Source organism: Leptinotarsa decemlineata, unplaced genomic scaffold (genome assembly GCF_025532065.1).
Source record: "Leptinotarsa decemlineata unplaced genomic scaffold, Ldec_3_MD MMD2_tig00026358_RagTag_RagTag, whole genome shotgun sequence".
In the NCBI taxonomy this organism is placed as follows: domain Eukaryota; kingdom Metazoa; phylum Arthropoda; class Insecta; order Coleoptera; family Chrysomelidae; genus Leptinotarsa; species Leptinotarsa decemlineata.
Genome location: NW_027412703.1, coordinates 10981208 through 10996188, shown reverse-complemented (window position 1 = coordinate 10996188; position 14981 = coordinate 10981208). Strand labels below are relative to the sequence as shown.

Genomic DNA, 14981 nt, shown 5'->3' with positions numbered 1-14981 from the left:
CAATTTCAATATGTTTGGATAAACTTTAAAAAAGCACCAAGAAACTTGAAATTAGAAATATTGATATGAATAATTATAAAAAAGTAAAACAATCATGTGGAATATTTCAAAATATGTTCGAATCGCTGGCCGTTCACTTCCAAGCACTTTAAAATGCGGGTGTTGACTGCTTTCGTGGTGGCAGATCTGATTTCATTGGGATCCAAATCTTCAAATGTTTGGGCAATCCTTTCTAACAATTCCTCTCTCGAACGCACGGGTATTTTGTAAACTTTTTCTTTAAACATTCCCCACAAATAAAAATCTAACGGATTAAGATCGGGTGATCTCGCTGGCCAATTCCATGGTCCCAAGCGCCTCATCCACCGATCGTCAAATAGTCTATCCAGTTCTGCGCTCACTTCTCTTGTGCAATGTGCAGGAGCTCCGTCTAGTTGGTACCAACAGTTTCGATAATCTTCGAGTGGCAGATTATCCACGAAACTGTCTACAGTATTCTCCAAAATATTCAGGTAGCTTCTGGATGTTTATGACTCCTCGTATATCACGTACCTCAATTTGTTGTCCAACAACATGCAGAAGACATTAAAACTAAATTTTTCTTGAAATCCGGCTTCTTTTGTGACGTGAGGATTTTCACTGGACCAATAATGACGATTTTTTCTACTGAAAATCCCTTCTCTCAAAAATTTCGATTCATCAGTCCAAATAATTTTATTTAAAAAAAGTGGATCTTCTTGAATGCGTGTCAACAACATTTCACAAAATTCTACTCTCTGTTGAGGATCTTGAGGCTTCATTGCTTGAATTTTGGTGAATTTATAATCATGCATTTTATGTCTTCGCAAGATTCTTTGAACCGATGAATATTTTATACCCAAATCTTCTTCAGCACTTCTTATCGAGGACTCGGGAAATGCGTGAAAATATGCTAAGACATTAATCTGGTTGTCTTCGATAGTTACGGGTCGAGGCAAGTTTCTTGGTGCTTTTAAAGTTGATCCAAATGCATTGAAATTGTTCTGAATTCGTATAAATTTCTTGAGGTTCATTGGCGGTAGATTCGGATACATTTCATTGAACTTTCTACATGTTCTGCTGATAATTTTGTCACACTGTCCAAAAATAATAAACAAATTCATAAGAACTTCGTTTGAATAGTTTTGTTCCATCGTTTTGAAGGTATTTGCAACTTCTGAAGTGACGAAAATGTCGATATTATTAGGAGAATGTCACAACGCTACTGTCAAATAGTAATCATGGCCTGCTTACCAAATACCGAATGGAAATACCATTCTGAAGGGACATTTTCACAAATAAATGTTAAAAGTCCGAAACTTGACTAGTTAGGTATAGGTATGATATACATAGAAAGAAAGCAAATTTCAGCAGCTTTCCGAATTTTCAATAATATACAGGGTGTTCCATTTAAAATAATCAAATTTCAGCAACTTTTTCAAGCAAACGAAAAAACTGTATTTTTTACCACCCTGTATTGAAGTAACGGAGATTAGGCTGACGTGTGGGAAGTGTCCAAGTATCACCTAACTCCAAACCAAATTTCGATATCATAGTACTTCTTAACTAAAAGATATCGGCATTTATAGAAGTCATGATTTGCGAAGAAAAAAATTGAAATTACTTTTTAATTCGAAAACGGTAACAATTTCGAAATAAAAATTGAAATTAATTTTTATTTCGAAAACGGTAACAGATAGGTATAGGGAAATATCAAGAAAAGTTGTCGGGCAATTGTTGGAGATTCCAAAAATAATATTATATACAGAGTGTTCCATTTGAAAAATCAAAGTTGCTACTGCTTTCTAATAGAAGCGGCAACACCGCATTGTCGAAAATATTTTAGTTGGCTAGAGAATGTCCGAATATGCCCTCCATTAAATTTTCAAAGTGATCCGTTGTCTGGTTCACCAGAAACGTCTAATGTGCCATCCAGCGTGAATCAGCCTGTATAGCTTGTTAAAATAAAATAAAATAATGTTGTTGGGTTTACTGATTACTACATAAGGACACATTGCAAAAATAAATTTGGATAGGCAATATTGTGAAATTACATTTTATATAGCTGAAAATTGTTTTATATAAACATATATTGTAAAATAATAGATAAGGCAAAATTGTAAAATTAATTTATGTTGGTATACCTGTATGGTTGGTACGCCTGGATGGTTTACTTGTATGGGTTACCTTTATAGCATAAGTAGGATTAGCTCGCACTAGTTTCTAGTTTTAATCTTCCTCTTTGAAGATGATCACTTGGTGATCGAAACACGTGTCGAGGTGTTAAAAATAACGATTTGGTGTTGGGAAAAAACTCCAGTAATATTCATTACTACATCAAAGGTTCCAAACAGTACATCATAAGTATTTTCATTATAGCATTTTGATTTTTCAAAATTGATCTCAAGTGTTTTCACCTGTGCATAAATACTAATTGAGATTAGAGTTATTTTTGTAACCATCTGATCTTATCTCCTAATAAATTAAGTGTTAAACTTTGCAAAATTTCAAGTTCTAGAAGCTTCAATATAATGTCATCCTTACTTTTAATTACTTCATGGAAGTAAATATCAGAATTTACCTTGTCTGATCCAATATTTGAGGAATTTTCAATTGTAATACCACTTTTGTGTTCGTTTAACCTCCCTTTGAAGGCACAAGCATTGTAGTATTCCTTTGATTCCATTCAGGATTTATAGGCCAGTAATTCTGATGGCACAGAAATGATGAAACCACACTTTACAAATATTACATGTTACACCAATATTAACACTGTTTTTGCAGTAAAACCAGTTTTTTTTTCTCAAACTGTTTAACGAACTTACCATTGTCGGCTATCTTGTATGTATCTCTTTGTTAGTTTTTGTGGGCTTGAATATTGATTTAATGTTGTGTTTATCCAGAATGTGTCTTATATTACCATTGTGAATCTTTCAATGGCAAATTCTATTCTATATATTTATTTCTGAGTGTATTCAGAATATTCCAAGAGGTTTTACTTTTATGTGACTTACTATTTGACTCAAATGCTTTTTACATTCTTTGACTAAGGGTGAATGTTTTTTTTATTATATTATCATAAATGTACACAATACACTACTATTTCCGAGCAACACCAGTCAAAAAAATCAAAACAAAATCAAAATAATTTCTGATATCCAAGGCCTACAGCATTGACGAATTTTTTGAAGATGTGCATAATTTTTAATCTAACTACTCTGCATTAATTTCAGCTCGATTGTTTATATTTTTCTCAATTTTCGACTTGAGAAAGGTTATGTTCACTCGACTAATGAATCTTATCTTGCCATTTGTATCCATGGTGTATATTTTTTTAACATTTTTGACTGTTTATGGAATGCGACTGTATTTATGTATGTCGTTGTAATTGTATTGACATGTTTTACACCTGTGAACAGGTTTTTTACTATGAAGGAAGGAATAAAGATTATTCTCCAACCTATTTGAACTGCTACTTTTGTTTCGCCATGTTGATAACGTCTACTGTAGTTGCAAAGAAAATATAGGGCATGAAAATCTGCAGACCACAGCTAAAAAACCCAGAAAATAGCACTGACATAGTTATCTCTACACATAGAAGTTTAAATTCTTTGATTGAAACTGCATAAACAACAGAAATTAGATCGCAACGGCCACATATTTTTATAATTTGTTTCCTGGAAATTACAACTTCGAATCTCAAAATTTCAACTTTGATCTCAAAATCTTGACTTCGATCTCGAAATTTCTCGTAATTTCAAAATTGCAACTTTACAATCAAAATTTCGAAATTTAGACTTTAAACTCGAAATTAGAACTTTAAACTCAAATTTTCAAAAAGTAAGTCAAAACTTCAAGTTTTCAAATCGTAATTATCAAGAAATGAATAAAAATATGTGGCTTTTTTGCGCTTCTGTAGATCAAATACAGCTTTTCAGATTTTTTACTTATTAATCAGAATCTATATTATTTAGAGTTTATGCTTGAGGAAGCTATTGTATAGTGAAACAAGTGTCGTGGTTTTTGTAAAACCCTTTTATAATGAAAATCATACAATAAACTGTATTGATTAGTTTTTTTTTTAATTTAGAAATACTCAAAAAACTACTACCTACACATCACAATAGCTTACCTACTATGATTGGCCCAGTTTGTGCCTGCCCTAGAAGAGCTTCTTTATATTTTCTCAAACTTTCATCTTCTTGATCAATTTGTAATATTTCCTCTATAGTTTTTTCCGGAGGAGGCTTATAGTTAGTTTCATTATCATTATCAACGAACTCTTCAGGAGTTGCAGCATCTCCTACTTCTGACATTCTGTTAGATGGATTCACTGAAATTAAAATAGTTTTTTACTAGAGTTTTTTTTGTTATCCACTATTACACATTAATCAGTTGAGCATTGAAATTATGATGAATTCACATAGACTTTTGTGGAGTAATAATTATTTCAGAAAAACCCTTTTTGGCTTTTTTCTTCTCCAGAGCTAAATAGAAAATAAAAATACTCTGGAAGTAGAAAGCCCAAAAGAGTTTTTCCTACGAGTGTGAAGTAATCCACATCTACAAAGCACACTGAGAAAAAATATTGAATTATTATTTTTTCATTTAACGACTTTGTATATCTACGATTTTTCGATATGATACATATATTGACGGACATAGTGAAAAAAGAACCGTCCTAGCTTTAAGGCCGTCTGGTGGGGTGAAAATAGGGTGGAAATATTTTTAAAATACCTAACATGAAAAATCTACTTTGTACACCTACCAAACTGGGATATATGTTATTTCTGATGACCGATTCGACAAAAAAAAACTCACGTCATAGTTTACCAGGCCGTCTGAGTGGGTGGAAATGAGGTGGATACTTTTAACAAATCATATCATCGAAAATTGCATGTGTACACCTACAAGATTGAGATATATTATTCCTGATGACGTATTCAACAATAAAACTTCACGACAATGTTATCCAGGTCGTCTGAGTGGGTGGAAATGAGATGAAAACTTAAAAAAATCGTATCATCGAAAATTGAATGTGTACACCTACAAGATTGAAATATGTTATTCCTGATGACGGATTTGACAGAAAAAACTTAACTTCAGAGCTTTCCAGGCCGTCTGTGTGGGTGGAAATCGGATGATAACCTAAAAAAATCTCATCATCGAAAATTGCCACTCGTTGAGGGAGCTAGCTCCCTCAAAGATTTGTACATCCTGAATTGATATTTCAGATGACTGGATATTATTTATGTTGACTCCTCAGGTACTTTGGTGTGCTAATACCTGAACCATAGCCGACTGGTACGGGAGGCAATAGAAATCCACAAACAAACGGATAATTTCATCAGAAAGGAAAAACTGTGAACGTCAATCGAATATGGAATCCCATAAGAAGTTCAAGAATCCTACGGCAGGTAGAAAAGGGCCAATGAACGTTACTGAAAATTTACCAAATCCAGTTGCAGGTATTATTACACCAGAATACCTGAATTAACATAAACACGCTTTACGTTATTTACAGGTATTAGCACACCAAACTACCTGAGGAGGCAACATAAATACGTGTTTACCAAATCCAGTTGCAGGTATTATTACACCAGAATACCTGAATTAACATAAACACGCTTTACGTTATTTACAGGTATTAGCACACCAAACTACCTGAGGAGGCAACATAAATACGTGTTACGCAGCCGTAATATCCAGTCATCGGAGGTATTAACTCCTAGCTAGCCACTCGCGCCAGTGAAACGTCAGGGAAAAAATCTAAAAATCCACGGCCTTCAAACCCGGAAAATAGTTACACTGAAAACCTCGGCCGCGAAAGCCTCAACCAATTTGTCAGACTGAGATATGTTATTCCTGATGACGGATGCGACAGAAAAAACTTCACGTCAAAGTATTCACCCCATTTCCACCAAGGGGGAGTCTTCCAGGTCGACCGAAATTGTGGAAATGGGGTTGAAACAAAAAAAAATAAACCATTGTAGATTAATGTGTACCTACACCTGCTAGATTCAGATATTCATGATGACCAATTCAACAATGTCAGATTTTTTCAGATCTGAGGGGGTGAAAATGAAGTGGACAATTTTATATCAAATTAATTGTGTAATGTAATGAATTGATGTAATTTATTACATTAAGTGTTTATTCTATCCCTCTTTGAGTACACTAATGAACAGATATCTCTGAAAATATTTCTATATTTAGAGTTGTGGCATTTCATTTTCAGAACTAAATATAGTCTGACAAAATTTCAAACCATATACCCTAAATTCATGACTTGAAAAAATAACGCCGGCCGCCGCAAATCAATTGTGACAAGGCCAAGATCGCGCTCAACTCGATGTGTGCTTCGCGATTGTTGTTAGATGCCGCGTCGCTTCGACATATTTCTAGCGAGTTCCCTATTGCCTTCGAGAAAGTTCGAATACCATAAAAAACGCTACCCACACCCTGATCGACAAGTTAAGTAACAGTGCGGTGCAAAGTAAATTCAAATAAGGCGATAGACATTTGAATATTAGTTTGAAGTTTTAGTTAAAATGTTCGGTTGTATCAACAGTGACGTAGAGTTATGTTTGATTATTGTTAAACGTAGTCAATTATTGGCAAACCTACGGGAAACAACGTAATAGTATTATGTGTAATGAGCTCAATAACTCCCCACTTCCAGATATCTAATCTCAAATAAAAGAATAATGAAGTTTAATAAAGTTTATTAAAAACGTAATATTTTCAAATAAAACAAAAATCAAGATGTAATCACCTTATTTACTGACACAAAAAACAAACAATGTGACAAAATTATATTTTCACATATAACTTTATAATGAAGGGGATCACTATTGAAAAAAATAAAATAAAAATGAATGACTACAGAAAAAAGCAAAGTTTAAAATTTCAACCGAGGGGAAGATTGAGTATTCTCTTAAAAAATGAAAAAATGTCATTCTAGATACAAGTAAGAATAAAATATGTCATTTATTAGGAATGTGTTTTACAAAAGTTTTAACTTCCATGTCAAGATAAGAGTGGTTTTGAGTGATATTCATTAATTTGTAATCAATATGTGAAATGGACTTCATAGTCTAGTTTACAAGTGCCTTTCAGGTCAAACTTTATTTTTTGCATCCGAAAAAATATAAACGAAGTGTCATTCAATTCGGAACAGCATGTAGATGATTTTTGAATTTTTTTTTTGAAAATGTCGCTCGCAAAAATTGCAAAGTTTATAAACAATTAACTGAAAAAAAAATAGGATTTGGACTTTGCAAATATCTCAAAAACTTTTTGATATTTTTTCAAATTTGAATAAAGGTTCAAAAAGAGGAGAAAACTTCTCAAAAATATCGTATCTCCCGAAACTGTGTACTCTGGCTTGTGCAAGACACGACAACTCTGGACCTTTAATGAAAAAAATATTATTTCAACTTATTAAATATCTAAATTAGGAATTGAAAAAGTTCAGGTAACAACTGGATACATGAACGAACAATTTGCGATCAAAAAATGTTTATCGTGAATTTCTAGTTAATTGTTCATTAGTTAATTAACAATTTTTTTCTACTCTTACAGGAACATTGTATTTCATTAGTAACGCGGACTGCGATTCCAAGAATTGCGTTTACAGAATACCCTGTGAGTGCGGAAAATCCTATATTGGTGAAACTAAGAGGCTATTGAATGTTCGCATTGCCGAGCATAAGAAACACACATAGCTAGGGGAAACCAGCAAATCATGAATAGCAGAGCATGTTTGGACCAATCAACATAACATCAAGTGGTCCCAAGCTGAGATCATACATACAGAAGAACATTGGTTTAGGAAGAAATTCAAAGAAGCCGCGTACATGTTGTCCAACAACGTATTCAGCCAAGCTACTTTCCTACTGAAAGTCCATTATGAAAAATGAAAATCGTAACAGAGCTTCATGTCTTATCTCATAAAAAACAGCAAATATATGTATATCTATATACACTTACATAATTTTTATATATTTGATGTAAATTAAAAAATTTAATAGTTCTTTTATGTAACACTCTTAAAATGCAAACTGTAGACACATTTTAAAAATTTTGATTTTTAAGTTGAAATATCCACTTTCAAGTACAATGAACTCTTACTATGTTCAAGTATGGCACAGCCATAGCAAAGGATGTTTCACGGTAGTTGGTGAACAGAGTTTCCATACAAGAGTTACAGTAGTACAGTTCAACTGACTCTTCTTATATTCTTTTACATAATAGATGGGATATTATGAATAATGAAGATACCTTAAGAAGGTATGTTTTCTCAGTTTTCTCTCAAATAAAAAACATGATAAAATTAATGATAAACTGCTAGCAAAGTATGGGTTTACTGTTCTATTCAACCAACACAGGTTAATGTTTGAAAATGAAAAAAATTGATTTAAAAAAAAATTGACTGAAGTTGCGAGTTAAGAGTTTAACTAAATACATAAATTGTAACTACACTAACCACCTGAGAGGGATAACAGAGAACCCTATCCTATTAGTTTACATTTCTCTAGAAATTATGATTTGTCAATTAATATTTAAACTTATTCTTCTGAAAGAGTATATATTCCATTAGGGTTCACAGATACTTTTAAAAACATATTTTAGTAGAGAAATTAAGAAACAGAGTAGGTGAGTAGCTTGAGAGGAGATGGCTGGACTTCTTTTGTATTGTCCTTATTCAACAAGTTGCACGTTTCCCCAATTCATGAGACATGTGATTTCACTCTCATACTTCATAACAAGAGCAGTTTTGAATCTCCATCATCCATTAATAAAAACAGTTGATACTGGAAATGACTCTAGATAAATCTGTAAGTTGTGAGATCTGGTCCATGACTAAAACATTATTTCTGACTAAATTACTTGTACTAGTATGTTAATAATTGGAAGTACCACTACTAAATGAGTTTATAATTCTCAAACCTCAAAAACTCAAACCAATTGGGATTAGTTTTTGATTGGATTAGCTTTGGTTTGTTGGTAGCTTTTCCATAGCATGATTGTAGACTGTGCAGCACTTGATTATGTATGTGAGAAACATATTAATAGGTGGATTGATACACTCGGTAAATCATGTTACTGTAAAAATCAATTATCAAAAATACAGTAAAAAATTCTGTACAAAAAACATCTACCATCTTCCAAAAATATTAAACATATATACCAGAAATTAAAATTGGAATTATGTAGGTAGTAGATATTTTAAAGATTGAGAAAAAATACATAATGATCCAAACCACAACCACTAACCATCTTATCCTATAAATTTTCAGTCTATATTTAGAATCAATTGGTACTTTAATTTCCTTTAACAATAGATTAAAGCGTTTGTCTTTACACTCAAACCTCTTGAAAAAAATACAATTTGAAAATTGTTAATATACAAGTCAAATTACACACTGGCTACAGGTTCTAACTGAATTCACAATATTCAGTAGGTATATTAAAAAAAAAGATCAGTAGAACCTAAGTGAATTTTGCTTAAGGCAATTGTAATGGATGAAAAAATAGATATAACAGAGTTACGGTAGGGATAATAATATCACTAATATTATAATTCGTGTTTAGCATCATGATACTACAGGTGATACAAGATTATTTTACTGGAAATATAGGAAAAAAAATCACGAGATTTCTCCATTTCTGAGATAATACTCACAATAGTACAAAATGAAACATAAATTGACACTAAAAGAAAAATAAACAACTCACAAGATCAGTAGAAATTATTTGCACAAAAATGGGAGGCACCCCTTACACCATAAAAATACCTATCATGAAATATAAAATACAGACTACGGAACAGAAACAAATTTGTTTTTGTTCTGTGATACAGAGAATCATACCACAGTACAGAGTGTTTACTTCCATACGGTAATCATACAAATTACAAAATCAGTACATTCATGATGTCATTGGAGGAATATAGCGCCAAATTTGAACTGATATTAACACGTCTGATCTCAAACCTACTTGCCGGCATCGATATGCAGATAATGTTTTTTATATGGCCTCATGAAAGCTCCATAGTTTTCTAAACCGCATCAACTCCTTACATTCCGACTTGAAATTGACAATGAGAGCCGAAAATAATAACTAACGTCCATTCCTGGACGTTCTCATCACAAAATTGCTTCTCACACATTGTTTACCGAAAACCAACCATAACAACCGCTATGTCAATCTAAGTCCCAACATCATCCTGCCCATTTGAATTCTGTTCTGAATTCCCATATACACAAGTTTATCAGACTCACTGACAACTACAATAGACGAACACAAATCCGCTAAAACGACTGTCCTGAATCTCAAGTCCAAATATCCTTCCAGGTTCACCAAATCCTTACCCCACATTTCAAACAGCCCGATAAACAGATGGACCACCCAAAAACTTTATTTCCTTACATTCATGGATTTATCGGCAAAGTGAGCCAAATTCTGAAGAGGCAAGGTATAACAACAGTATTCCCGTGGGTTGGGCTACCTATCGGGCGCGTCCCCAGGTGGCGGATAGGGGAACGGTCAGGGGACTGGAGGTCCTATCCGGGAAGCCAATGTGGCCTTACGGACGGGGTCGCCGGACTCCTGGTCAGTGGCAGAAATTAGTAGGGTGAGAGGAACTGAAACTCCCCACGGTGGTCAAAACATGCCACCGTGGACCAGCCTACTCAAGTTAAGGTGTAAGGAATCGTGCCGACAGCTGAATGGCCGCAGGATGATATGCGGTTACGAACGATCCCCTTGGGGAACTGGGCGAAACCTCATTGTAATCAGCCTACCTCTGGTAATGCGGGGCTGGATAGAAGTGATCACCTCAATCTAAGGCGGTGGCTGGGGATGAACAGAAATGTTCACCTCAATTTACCGCTTGGAATGAGGCTGGACATAGCAGATCACCTCGTGATGTAATACAAAGGCCAAGGCGAAAGGCCAGCAACTATGAGTGCACCGTCCTCCTCCCCCACTTCACCTCCAACAGCAAGGGCACTTCCTGCAGCTGGCGCCAAGAGCTCCGCCTTGAATGAAGGCAAGAAACCGGCTGCCTCTGCAAGAAAGCTCCCTCACTTGTGCACCTCCACGGAGGGAACCCCAAGAAGATTGAAGAAGCCGCGCAACAACAGTAATGTCGCTGCACCTTCCAAAACCTTCACGGAGGCCATTGTGAGACACCACAAGGTTGCCAAAGAGAGTGTTCATACGGCGAGTCTTGGCCTACACCTGCCAATATAAAGGAGATGTCTCCTAGTGACCTGTCCACCTTCCTGGAAAGGGCAGGATGGACGATGACCTAAGAAGACAACTCCTCGGGAGAATGTACAATGGGTCACATGTGGCCTAAGTTCTGTGGGTCTACATTTACCCTTCCTACTCTACAGATACAGAGAAGAACAGTATTCACAGCCGAAAATCAAATTTACACTTTTCGAAGAACTCGCGAGGACACGAAACCCAATGAGTGACATGGCATATACGAAATGCCATGTTCCATCTGCTCCAGAACTTACATCGTCCAGACCGATAGAAAGAGTCTCCAACATAGTCTATGAATATGAACTTCCCGTTCATAAATCAGATCCAGCCTCATCCCTCTTCAAACACCATTGTGAAACAGGCCACAGAAAATAAGCTTTGAAAATTTCAAAACCATTGCCACAGCAAATAGCCCAAACAAATTTCCACATGAATGCGCATGAGCAACGGGAACAGTTCTCAACAGTTCAGCCTCGGAAGCAAGAAAGATTCGGGACGGTTCAAAACAGTTTAGGATCATTTCGCAGTCGAAACCAGAACAGAGGATTCATCAGTCCGAAATTATCCTTGATAAACCAGAATGCTCTATATAAACTGCGTATGATCCTGACGTCCTAGAACCTGAATTTCATAGAACCAGAACAAACCTAATAAGTCACATCCCCGTTTCCACTACCAACTCCTTCCTGGTTCCCACTCTCCCCTCCCCATTCGTCCCGAGGCGTAAATACAATTTCATTACATGATAGTGATGAAGTTGTTCTTCAGTATCTAACAGTACACTGTAAAGATGGTAAGAATACGACGAACCAAATGAGATCCATAAAGGGGTGGCAAATTACTATATCGGCATTTTTACAACCTTGGGTGGATTCGAAAGCTAAAAGGCATTCTTACATTTTGATAAGAAATATACGAAAAAGTTTTGAAAATGCCATCCAATAAGTTTGCTAAAGCCTTTGGAATACATTTTCTCTACTCAGGGCCGTCGCCATGGGGGGAGCCTCCCCTTGCTTTTTCGACTTGGGAAAAAGTTGGGAAATTTTGGGCCATGAAGATAGAAAAAAATAATAGTAAAAAAATTATTAAAAATTAAAAAAATACAAATGAGAGAAAAGAAAAGAAGTGTAATAAGAAAAGGAAAAGAACCGGGAGAAGGTTGGGATTTCTTAACATGCATAACTTGAAGATAATTCTGAGTTGTTTGAAATCTTCAAAAAAGATTAATTTCTCCCAAGTGAGAAAACAGTCCTGAACAATCCACAAATTTTGAAGTGACAATTTTACAAAATCCCAACTTTTCGCTGTTTTTTCAACTTGGAAAAGTTGGGAAATTTCGGGCCATGAACATAGAAAAAATTATAGTAGAAAACAATAAGCACAATATTATTTAAGGGTTGTTTCCTTTCATTTGTATTGAATATTCCTATACATGGTGGATATGGTGGAAGACCAAGGACCTTGGTCCAAAGTAGAATGATTCCCATTATTATTTTTATAATCACCAAAATTTATTTTTGTTTGTGCATACCCTAACGGGCATAAGCATTTAGCTAATCTTTGGATAGCTGAGTAAGAAAATTAATATTTCATAACAGTAACTAATCCCTCGGCTTTCATTTCTTCGAAAGTTGGGAAATTTTGCTGGTGGGGTTGGAAAAATTTGGATTCCCTCCCCCCCTGGTTTTTCTTTTCGCTACGGCCCTGTCTCTACTATGTTTCACACATTGTAAAGAAATGGACTGTCTATTCGTAGACATAACACTCCAAGAAGGGGGGGACAAACCGCGAACAAGTCTTTCTGGCCATTGGCCTCATCAGCGCGGTGTAGCCAAGTGGTAAGATGGGCAACACTTGTTTGCTGAAAATAGAAAACAACATATACGTACGGAGTCAACAAAAGGAGCCAACCGCACATTTGTGGTTCCAGTTAGTATTATGTAAATCATTATGATTGTGTGAGGAACTGAATAAGATCTTTTTTGGTAATGTTGGAGGATAATAATTTTGTAGAAATAAGTCATATAAGACTCTCAAGTTTCTGTCATGGAAATTACTGTGAGAAATCTTTGGTACACGTTGTTTCATTTGTTCAACTAAGTTCACTTTAATTGACTGCCTGTGGTACGACGGGTAATTAATATATCTGCCCGAGTGATGGTCTTTCTGTACCAGTCGGTGATAGTCATATTAGTCGGAGTGCGGATAAATTTAGTTTCTAAAAAGGGCACACTGTGTTCGTTGTTTTCACACGCAATAGTGAACTGTATATATGAATCGTGACCATTGAAATTTTCTATAATATCATCAGTGTATTCACCTGCTAGAGCCAAGATACCTCTTATGTGGTAGCCACTGTATGTATGCAAAATACTGATCCATAAATACAATTAAATTGAACATTTTTTTCCAATGTACATTTTAAAATATTGGTCAAATTCTTATACATTTATCGTGGACGATGGACGATGCACGGGGGTAGAGGGGCGGTCTATGCAATGAAGCGCTATCGCTGAGAACGCGGGCAGACGCGTGAAGGCATGCATAGACTGATTTTCCAGATGGGTAGAAGCATTCCCTATGGAAGACAAACGTGCTGAAACAGTGGCTAGGACTCTTCATAATGGATGGATCACTAGATTTGGAGTTCCAGCCAGAATAACCACAGTATCTTATTCTCTGAATGTTCCAAAATAATAGGTTTCAATCACTTGAGAACTACACTACAGGAAAATATTCATGTATGAAGAATTACCAACTGCTACATATGTCTAAAGAAATGAACTTTAAATGTTCAAGCCAGTCTCGAATATATCTATACAGTAGGTTTAATGGACTGACGCCTATCAGAAAACAACTACTTCCCTGGCTAATATCACGAAGGGCGTTGGATTATATCCGACAGGCGTCAGTGCAGGAATCTTCACAGAAAATTTCCTGCATATGCAATTGGCAATACAACTGAAAGAATCGACTTTCAATTTTGGAACGGCCACACTTGCAGACCGGTTTCGGGCTCATTAACCACTCATCAGTGCAAGATAGTGACCATATCGACCTAAAGTCAATGATATTCCACAATTGGAAATCGTAATTCTTTCAGAGTATTTTATTCCTCTTCCCAAGTTGGAGCGAAACAACAAAATGTCACTCCATTTAGTGGACGAGGTACTAACCAACTGCATATCCGTAATTTGCTGAATGTGTGCTGGTCATACAATCGGGATAATACTGAAATGATCTTCTACGGTGTATCGCAACAAATATCCTCCAGAGGGCGTAAGTAAACTTCGTTACACACTACCGACATGTAATTAACGTTGGTTGATAAAAACGCTCGCGCAGTTGAGTTTTGTCATTCTGTTACAGATATTTGAAATGCATACATCTTATCGCAGAAAAATGCCGCTCTTCGCTGACTTGGTGCTTTTGGGGTTGATAACCACAAAGTTTCATGAAAAAACTGCTCTGGATGGGAACAAAGAATGTGATAAAGGTTCACGAAGAATAAGAAAGGCGATAAAGATCGCATCATCGCTGGGCGAGAAGCAGCATTTGGAAGCGTGTTACCGCAATATTAAAACTCTGAGAAGTCAGTTCAAAGTGATACTGAAGAAGGAGGCGGGACAGGCATCACGAAATGAGGGTGCTAGAAAGCGGGTTCATTGGGATGATTCCGAGTC

The 14981-nt window shown here is 35.6% G+C and overlaps 1 protein-coding gene across 5 annotated transcripts in view; it reads right to left on the bottom strand.

Annotated features, from left to right (window-relative positions):
• The window catches only part of RhoGDI (rho GDP-dissociation inhibitor), a 52957-nt gene extending 43053 nt beyond the window's left edge, over positions 1-9904 (bottom strand). For 2 of the 5 annotated variants that reach the window (XM_074184790.1, XM_023162058.2), the window contains exons 1-2: positions 9760-9904; positions 4151-4351 (exon numbers count right to left, since the gene is read on the bottom strand). In XM_074184790.1, coding sequence (XP_074040891.1) covers positions 4151-4334 — 184 coding nt within the window. In that variant the 5' untranslated portion in view covers positions 4335-4351; positions 9760-9904. Of the gene's footprint in view, positions 1-4150; positions 4352-9499; positions 9513-9706 lie in introns of those variants that run through there. The other 3 variants (XM_074184788.1, XM_074184789.1, XM_074184787.1) reach the window with 3 other exon arrangements.
• Positions 9905-14981: the final 5077 nt, after the last annotated feature.